The sequence below is a fragment of the Leucoraja erinacea genome, chromosome 2 (assembly GCF_028641065.1).
Source record: "Leucoraja erinacea ecotype New England chromosome 2, Leri_hhj_1, whole genome shotgun sequence".
Classification (NCBI taxonomy): domain Eukaryota; kingdom Metazoa; phylum Chordata; class Chondrichthyes; order Rajiformes; family Rajidae; genus Leucoraja; species Leucoraja erinaceus.
The window spans coordinates 132722726-132733100 of record NC_073378.1 but is presented as its reverse complement, the minus strand read 5'-3'; the positions used below and the strand labels follow the sequence as shown (position 1 = coordinate 132733100).

The 10375-nt window shown below is 47.0% G+C and overlaps 1 protein-coding gene across 1 annotated transcript in view; it reads left to right on the top strand.

The window, feature by feature from the left end:
- The first annotated feature begins 697 nt into the window (after positions 1-697).
- The window catches only part of LOC129706097 (mucin-2-like), a 19012-nt gene continuing 9334 nt past the window's right edge, over positions 698-10375 (top strand). Inside the window, exons 1-2 of the mRNA XM_055650080.1 lie at positions 698-801; positions 4006-4038. Coding sequence (XP_055506055.1) covers positions 777-801; positions 4006-4038 — 58 coding nt within the window. The 5' untranslated portion in view covers positions 698-776. The remainder of the gene's footprint in view (positions 802-4005; positions 4039-10375) is intronic.

Genomic DNA, 10375 nt, shown 5'->3' with positions numbered 1-10375 from the left:
TATGGGTTATGCCCCTGTCCCACTTAGGAAACCTGAACGGAAACCTCTGGAGACTTTGCGCCCCACCCAAGGTTTCCGTGCGGTTTCCGGAGGTTGCAGGTGGTTGCCGGAGGTTGCAGGTAGTGGAAGCAGGTAGGGAGACTGACAAAAACCTCCGGGAACCGCACGGAAACCTTGGATTATATCCATATCCAAGAATATGTGTGTTATGATTGTGTTTATAATTTGTTTGGTTGTTTTGTTGTTTGTCTTTTGCACAAAAGTCCGCGAGCTTTGCCACTTTCATTTCACTGCACATCTCGTATGTGTACGTGACAAATAAACTTGACTTGACTTGACTTGACTTGACTTGACTTATCCAAGTCTCCAGAGGTTTCCGTTCAGGTTTCCTAAGTGGGATAAGGGCATTAAACATAGGCTAATAGCAGCAGCTCAGGTGGGGCATGTTGGAGCTGGGCTGGTGGGCCTGATTACATCCCGTATGACTCTGTGACCATGGACAGATTCCATGAACGGGCACCTATTCCAACAGACCACTTAATTGCTCACAACTAATTTCACCACTCCCATGTCTTCTCCCTGCACAAGGGCGGAGGTGCAAGAGGAGAAATCCGAGCAGGTAATTCGAGTGACTTTGTACATTGCTACTTGGCTCCTAGTAAGCCGGCACCTTCTCTGCATATTAATAACCCTTGCCAACAAGTCGACCTTCCCCCAATAAATACCCAAGAGGCAGAGAGAGTACTGCGGTGAACAACTCGAAAGCTACTCTGAGCATGGGAGCTCCAGGCATCTGCACAGGTGAGGTGCTCTCAATCTCTCTGCCTCCGATGAAAGTTTATTCAGCGTTTTAGACAAGTTCTTCTCTCTGTGCAGAAAGAATTCTAGTCAGCCCACGCTTGGGATATTGCACGCAGTTCGATTCGCCCCATTTCAGGAAGGACGCGCAGGCTCTGGAGAGGGTGCAGATGAGGTTTACCAGGACGCTGCCTGGATGAGTGGGTGTCACCAGAAGGGAGACGTTGGACAAACTTGGTTTGTTTTCTCTGGAGCATCAGAGACTGATAAAAGTATACAGGAATAGATAGATAGGTGGACAGTCAGAGGATTTTTTTCCCAGGATGAAAGTGACAAACACCAGAGAGCATAACTTTACGGTGAGAGAGTTGAAGGCAATGTACGGGGAACTGTTTTAACACAGAGCGGTGGCTGCCTGGTGCACGCTGACAGAGGTTGCTGGTGGAGGCAGGTACAATAGTTTGGCAATTCAAGATTCAAGGGAGTTTATTGTCATGTATCCCTGATAGGACAATGAAATTATTGCTTTGCTTCAGCACAACAGAACATAGTAGGCATGACTACAGAACACAATTTGTACAATAGATACAATGGCTTTTAGATAGGTACATGGATATAGAGAGAGCAGATGGACATGGAGCAAGTGTAAGCAGAGGAGGCTAATTTAACTTGGCATCAGGTTGGGCAAGGACATTGTGTGGTGATGAGCGCGTTCCTATGCTGTACCGTTCCAAGTTCTATGCTCAGAATAAGGAGCTAGCTACCAAAAGCACAGACGTGCAGGAATGGAGAATTAGGGTAATAGTTCCGTTTATAATTGTTGTATGTAGCAAGGTGCAGTGAAAAGCTTTTGTTTGCGCGCTATCCAGTCAGAGAAACCAGCGGTAGAGTTGCTGCCTTACAGCGAATGCAGCGCCGGAGACCCGGGTTCGATCCCGTCTACGGGTGCTGTCTGTACGGAGTTTGTACGTTCTCCCCGTGACCTGCGTGGGTTTTCTCCGAGATCTTCGCTTTCTCCCCACACTCTAAAGACGTACAGGTCTGTAAGTTAATTGGCTTGGTGTAAATGTGAATTGTCCCCAGTGTGTGTAGGACGGTGCTAGTGTGCGGGGATCGCTGGTCGGTGCGGACGCGGTGGGCCAAAGTTCCTGTTTCCACGCTGTATCTCCAAACTAAATCAAACTAAACTAAACTAAACCAGGCATGAATTCTATCAAGTTACCACAATGCACAATGATATAGAGAAGGATAAAAGATACAACATCAAGTGGAAATGCTACTGTTACAGAAATAACAGAATGTGCTAGAGGAACTCAGAGGGTCAGGCAGTATCTGTGGAGGGAACAGGCAGGCGGCATTTCAGGTGGGGACCAGAATGATGCCTCACCCCCCCCCCCCCCCCTCCACCCCCCCCCCCCCCACCTCTGCTCTCCTCACAGCCTGAATTTGACCCATCTCATATTTTCACCATCCCCTCTGCCCACCCTCCTGTCCAATGTTGACTGTGTCTGTCCTCAGCAGAGCCTTACCTTTGTATCCCTGCGTCCACACCTCAACAAGTTTGGAGCCCGTCATGGTGTTGAACTCTCTTCCCTCGCCTCCGTCTCCAATATATCAATATTGATATTCCCTCAATAGAGAACCCATTGAGGTTCTCCATGACCTCAATAGAGAAATGAGGTCTATCTCTCAGACAAGGGGTCTTCACCCCCCCCCCCCCCCCCCCCCCCCCCAGGAACGACTCCTCTCATCCCCAGCTTTCCTCCTCCCACTGGACTTCCTCCACCTGCCTTCTCTCCTCTCGTGACCTTTTCTATCTCCGACTGCCACCTGATCGGTCTGAAGTGGGGTCCTGACCCAAAAGGTCACCCTCCCATTCCCTCCACAGATGCTGCCTGAGCCGCTGAGTTCCTCCAGCATTTTGTGGTTGGCTCTAGATTCCAGCACATGCATTCTCTTGTGACTTGGTATACCTGCCGTTGTACAGGTGAAACTTAAATCCAGGTATCAGCAGGCACTAACGAGCTGGATATTCCACTCTGATAGACTATATTAGATGTTGCTCCTGTAACTTATCTAATTACACCCAGTGCCTGGGGCCCTGAATAAAGGCCTCAGAAGGCAGTGGAGGCCAAGTCAATGGATATTTTTAGTTTTAGTTTATTGTCATGTATACCGAGGTACAGTGAAAAGCTTTTACTGCGTGCTATCCAGACATTTTTCCCCTCTCAACCATATTCTCCCATCCTCTCCTAACCTATCCTAACCTTTGACACCCTTCCTTTTTGTGACCCTTCCCAACGTTTTGTCCTCCACAGTCGCCTGCTTTCGAACATTTTCATCTTCTGCCTGACAGGAGAGGGGAGAAGAGGGAATGGCTGGGGTGTGGATGGTCTTTGATTATGTTGGCTGCTTTCCCGAGACAGCGTGAGGGCACAGATAGAGTGGATGGTGGGGATCCTGGTCTGTGTGATCGACTGGGCCACATCCACAATGTTCTGCAATTTCTTACAGGGTGGTGACCCGGCATCTGAATTTACGTACTTACTTTTTATTACAGACTCAAGGACCAGATAAAAAGACAAGCTATTACATAGAATAAGTTGCATACAAAGGCACAATAAATGACATACAAAAGCACAATACATGGTTTACGATCAACAATTTAAAAAGTCAGTGTCCTACAACGGGACAACTATACCAATGTCTCCACACCTGGGATTGGTAGCATGCAGTGCTGAACCTTATGTTTGATAAGGCCAAGATTATTTCATTTTCAAAGTCATTAATCCGGCAGATAAATTTATACATAAGATTTCTTAAGACGTTTTGTAAAGTATTGACTCCTGCAGCCACAAACATTTCACTTGCACTACACCATCTAGATCTTTTGTATTGTATTGTATTGTATTCAAATTTATTGTCATTGTCTCAATTTGAGACAACGAAATGAATTTCCCTTACAGGCAATATCATTAAAAAAAAAAAAAAAAAAAAAAATCTCTTAAGTAATATTCTCATGGCATCATTATGAGCTACTTTAAGTCTCTGTAAGTGCTTTTTCTGTAGTTTGACCACTGGTGTGCAGTATGGAGTGGTGCAGGAAATGGCAACGTATGTGAAAATTGGGCAGAATTGAGAACTTAAAAATCTTAAATAAAAACACCTAATTGAATGTTGATGCAAATTCCTTCCTCTTTCTTGCAGTGTCTCTGTTCCTGTTGGTCCTGGGGCAAATGGGTGAGTTGATATAATCTTCTGTGTATCTGTTGACCTCACAGCGTGGAGTGAACCAATTCTGAACACCACTTGATACGTCAAAGTCCAGTCAAGAATTGAGGGTCTTGGAGGAAGAGACAAGGGTTATTTTTTACTGATCCTTTCACATTCCACGTAGATTCCAGCAGGATCACTGTCAATAATATGTTGTTTGGGAGTTTAGTTACTGAATCAAATTTGAATTGTTTTAAAGAAGGAATTGCAGATGCTGGAAAATGGAAGGTACACAAAAATGCTGGAGAAACTCAGCGGGACACAAAAATGCTGGAGAAACTCAGCGGTTCCAGACAAACAGAACAACATTTCTTCACTGTGTTTACACCAGAGGGACTCCTTCGCTCCATAGATGCTGCTGCACCCGCTGAGTTTCTCCAGCATTTTTGTGTACCTTTGAATTGTTTTCTCTGGAGGCTGAAGGGAGACCTGATCAATTGTTTCATCAAACAATGTGTCTGACCCCATTTTTGAGCCCTTTGATTCATTCCTCTTTAAGGTGCTGGAGGATAGCCAGTAGAAACACAGAAACGACAATAGGTGCAGGAGTAGGCCATCCGGCATTCGAGTGCACCGCCATTCAATATGATCATGGCTGATCATCCAGACTCAGTATCAATACCTGTTCTCTCCATACCCCCTGATCCCCTTAGCCACAAGGGCCACATCTAACTCCCTTTTTATAGCCCTTGAACTGGCCTCAACTACCTTCTGTGGCAGAGAGGAGATTCACCACTCTCTGTGTGGAAAAAACAGTAAATTGACCTACCAATGTGCCTTATTGATAAAAGAATTTGCAGAGAAACAGAACAGCATTTCTTCACTGTGTGTACTCCAGATGGACGCCCACAGGGGCGGATTAACCATTAAGCAGACTAAGCATGTGCTTAGGGCACCAGGGCCAAAGGGGGCACCACAAAGTTGGGAAAAGGGTGAAAAGAAAAAAAAACGAATGAAGATTTGTAAAAAATTCCGTATCTCCACTTTTTATGTAATTGTTGAAAAGTTAGAAACGGAAATGAGGAGGAGATGAAAGGTGTCACTGAAATAGCAGACAGATTCTCTTGTCTGACAGATGTTCCTAATGCCACCCAACAAGGTGCTAATTCCCAATTATCTGAAAGTGAAAGGTACTCAAAGACTTGTCAGACACTCATTGATGTTTATCCAGATGACATGAACAACACTTTGTCTACAGAGCTTCAGCAGTTCCATTCATATGTTCTTCATAAGTTTAAAACAACCAAGAAAACATATTTCACTCACATGGAACTTTACAACACAATTACAGAAGACAAACTAGAGAGTGCCTTTCCAAATGTTGAAATTGCCTTAAGAATATTTTTAACATTAATGGTCACCAACTGCACAACAGAGAGGTCTTTCTCACAACTGAAACGTGTAAAAAACCCAAATAGATCAGTTATGCTTCAAGAAAGACTCGACTCACTGTGTATATTAATAATTCAAGCAGACGTTCTGAGAAGTATTAATTTTGAGGATGTTATCAGTGATTTTGCAAAAATGAAATGTAGAAAAATGCCTTTCAGGTCATGAATGTTGGAACTTTGATACATTTAACTTGTGAAATATTAAAATAGATGTTGTATTGCATTTTTGTAGAACTTTATGTAGCCCAAGCTTGGCTTAGTTTGTACAGTATATTGTGTTATCATATGAATACATTTTTGTACCGCTGCAACCTGCATTGTATATCTGGTCAGACAGGTCAACAACTAAAATGGACTGGATCAGTGTGGAAAGGAGGGGGGCACCAAGATTGGTCAGTGCTTAGGGCACCAGTGAGCCTTAATCCGCCCCTGGACGCACAGATAGTGGGCGTTCAATACCTCAATTGGTCAGGCAGCATCTGTGAGGGAAATAGATAGGTGATATTCTGGGTCGATATACCCTTCTTCGGACTATCTGAAGAAGGGGCCCTGACCCAAAATATCGCTCATCCATGACGTTCGGAGATGCTACCTGACCCACTGAGTTTCTCCAGCACTTTATGTTTTTTTTTTGTAAACCAGTGTCTGCATTTCTTTGTGTTTAGCAAATTGTCATAGGGCCATCATGTGATACAACTTGGAAACAGGCCCCTTGGCCCAACTTGCCTGCACCAACCAACATGTCCCATCTATGCTACCCCCACCTGCCTGTGTTTAGCCCATAGCCCTCTAAACCTGTTCTATCCATGTACCTGTCCAAATGTTTTCTTAAACATTGTCATAGTACATTTCTCAACCACCTCCTCCGGGTACCACCCTCTGTAAATAGTTGCCCCTCAGGTTCCTATTAAATCCTTCCCCCCCTCAGCTTAAACCTATTTCCTCTAGTTACTGACTCCCCTTCTCCGGATGAAGGAGTCTGTGCATTCACTCTATCTATTGTTCTCATGATTGTATACATCTCTTTAAGATCACCCCATCCTCCTGCACTCCAAGGAATAAAGTTGCAGCTTGCTCAACCTCTCCCTATAGCTTCTTCTTCTTCTTCTTGGGTATGGCGTGCACAGCCTAAAGTTGTCGGTCAACTTGTTCTATTTGTTCTATGATGCTACACTGGTCGCTTTACCTCCCCCCTCGACTCCATCCAAGGACCCAAGCAGTCTTTCCAGGTGCGGCAGAGGTTCACCTGCACCTCCTCCAACCTCATCTATTGCATCCGCTGCTCTAGATGTCAGCTGCTCTACATCGGTGAGACCAAGCGTAGGCTTGGCGATCGCTTCGCCCAACACCTCCGCTCGGTTCGCAATCTCCTGGTGGCTCAGCACTTCAACCCCACCCCCTCCCATTATGAATCTGACCTTTCTGTCCTGGGCCTCCTCCATGGCCAGAGTGGGGACCACCGTAAACTGGAGGAGCAGCACCTCATATTCCGCTTGGGCAGTCGGCACCTCAGCGGTATGAACACTGACTTGTCTAATTTCAGGTAGTCCCCATTTTCTCCTCCCCTTCTCAGCTCGCCCTCGTCACACTGTCTCCACCTCTTCCTTTCTTCTTCCCGCCCCTTCCCCCCCCCCCACACCCTCACATCAGTCTGAAGAAGGGTTTCAACCCGAAACGTTACCTATTTCCTTCGCTCCATAGATGCTGCCGCACCCACTGAGTTTCTCCAGCATTTTTGTCTACCTTTGTTCTATTTGATCTATTTGTTTGTGCACGTCAGGTTGATTGCATTAGTCGAAACAGGGTGGACCACGTGAAGGTTGCAATCTCCCACCCCTTCCCGATAGCTCCGGCCCTCCCAGTCCAGGCAACATCCTTGTAAATCTTTTCCGCACCCTTCCCAGCTTACCAATATCTTTCTTATAACCTGGAGACCAAAAGTGAACACCATACACTAAACGCGGCCCCACCAATGTCTTGTCCAGTGGTAACATGACCTCCCAACCATTGTAGACAACGTCCACACAATGAGAGTACCAGGTCATGACCACTTTCAACAAAAGAGACCACCATCCTGGTGGCGATCCAAGATGATCCACAAAGGATCTTTCACACAAAGATTCAAGATTCTAGATACAATTTATTTGTCATTTGGACCCCTTGAGGTCCAAACGAAATGCCGTTTCTGCAGACATACATTACAAACAAATAGACCCAAGACACAACATAATTTACATAAACATCCATCACATCGCTGTGATGGAAGGCCAAAACAACTTTGGTTTGTGTGGTGGGTGGTGGGTGTATGGAACGAGCTGCCGGGGGGGAGGTCGTTGAGGCTGAGACTATTAGAACATTAAACAAACATTTAGACAGGTACATGGATATGACAGGTTTAGAGGGATATGGGCCAAACACAGCCAGGTGGGACTAGTTTAGCTGGGAGGGTCTAGGGCTATGGGCCAAACACAGCCATGTTTCCATGACTCTATGACTGGGACCTCTTTCAGTGTCTTAGCTGGGACATATTCCCATCCCAAAACCGGCCGGTCATGGCCCCTGTCCAAGGAAACCTGAACGGAAACCTTGGGACTTTGCGAAGGGCCGTGCGGTTCCCGGAGGTTGCCAGGTATGAAGGTCTTCCACTACCTGACTCCGACAACCACCTTCAACACTTTTGACTAACAAAAGAAAGGTATTTTTAGTTTCAGTCTCTTAAATGTAATCGCCGGAACATGACAGCCATTTCATTTCCCCTTCCCATTCCCAAACCGGCCCGTCAGTCTCCTCCACTGCCAGGTTGAAGCCAAACACAATCTAGAGGAAGTACATCTTCCACCTGGGTAGTCTGCACATTGGGCCATGCACATTGGATTTCCCAACTCAGGTAGCCTATACTCCCTCAAACTTGATCGATACAAAACACTGGAGTAACTCTGTGGATCATCATCTATGGAGAAAAGGAATTGGCGACGTTTCGGGTCGAGACCCTTCTTCTGGTCTGAAGAAACGACTCGACCCGAAACGCTACTTATTTCTTCTCTCCAGAGATGCTGCCTGACCTGCTGAGTAACTCCAGCTTTTTGTGTCTATCTTCAGTTTAAACCAGCACCTGCAGTTCCTTCCGACACACTCCCTCAAGCTTGGTTCTCCTTTCCTGCGATCCACGCAGCAACTGTTAACTCTTTGTTACCCAGTTTCAATCCTCTCTCCCGCCTGATCCGTCTGACAACACGTTAGACAACAGGCACTCCCTTCTATTTCTCTCAACGCTCCATCTTCCCATCATCATTCCCTTATCTGGATTCCTACCTTGCCTATCAGATTCCGGCATCTACAGCCTCTTGTGTCTCCACTATCCAACCTCTGTCTCTACCTCCATCTAACCCCTTTCTCCTTGCTCTTATTAGCTCTACCTTTCACCCCCCAGTCACTGTCTCCAAAAGCCACCTCTCTCTCTGCCCCCTCATGCCCATCATCCACCCCCCCCCCCCCCCCCCCCTCCTCTCGCCTGTTTCCACGTATCACCAGCCGGCCCTTGCCTCACCCCTCCCTCTCTTTGGATGGGAAGGTTTCGAGATATGGGATCACGTGCGGGCAAATGGCTCTGGCTTGGACTGGGCATCGCTGCTGGGCATGAATGAGTTGAACCAAAGAGCCTGTTTCCGTGCTGTATGACTCCATGATCCAACACAAAACATCCACCACCACTCTGCCACTACAGATGTTGGCCACTACAGATTTTCCTCCAGCAGATTGTTTTTTTGCTCCAGGTCTCCAGTCAACTGTAAGAGAGTCATAGAGTCATGGAGTGATACAGAGTGGAAACAGCTTGCCCAACACCGGCTAACAATGTCCCAGCCCAACCTGCCCAACACCAGCCAACAATGTCCCAGCCCAGCTTGCCCAACACCAGCCAACAATGTCCCAGCCCAACTTGCCCAACACCAGCCAACAATGTCCCAGCCCAACTTGCCCAACACCAGCCACCAATGTCCCAGCCCAACTTGCCCAACACCAGCCAACAATGTCCCAGCCCAACTTGCCCAACACCAGCCAACAATGTCCCAGCCCAACTTGCCCATCACCAGCCAACAATGTCCCAGCCCAACTTGCCCAACACCAGCCAACAATGTCCCAGCCCAGCTTGCCCAACACCGGCCAACAATGTCCCAGCTACATTAGTCCCACCTGCCTGCGTTTGGTCCATATCCCTCCAAACCTGTCTTATCCATATAGACAAAAATGCTGGAGAAACTCAGCGGGTGAGGCAGCATCTATGGAGCGAAGGAAATAGGCAATATTTCGGGCCGAAACACTTCTTCAGACCCTAACCATGTACCTGTCTAACTGTTTCTTAAACGTTGGGATAGCCCCAGCCTCAACTACCTCCTCTGGCAGCTTGTTCGACACACCCACCACCCTTTGTGTGAAAAGGTTACCCCTCAGATTCCTATTAAACCATTGTTATTTATGCCGTCTTCAGCTCTTCCTTCCCCCTCGTCTAGCACCCCTAACCCTTCCCACTTATGTCTGTGATACCACTGATGCCTTCCAGCACCCTAGTAGTTTCCCGTTTCCTGGTGCTGACCAGCTCATGTCCACCATGGATGTGCAATCTCTCTGCACCTCCATCCCACGCCAGAATGATCTCAGGGCCTTTCACCTCTCACAGAGTCATACAGTATGCAAACAGGCCCTTCAGCCCAACTACTCCATGGCAACCATCATGCTCCATCTAAGCAAGGCCCATTTCCCTGTGCCTGCCTCCTATTTCTCTAAACCTTTCCGGTCCGTGTACCTGTGTAAGTGTCTTCTAAATGTTGTTATTTATCAGCCTCAACTACTTCCTCTTGCAGGTCATTCCGGTGGGCGGCGCGACTCACGTCGCAGCAGCCTCTGCAGTCCGTCTG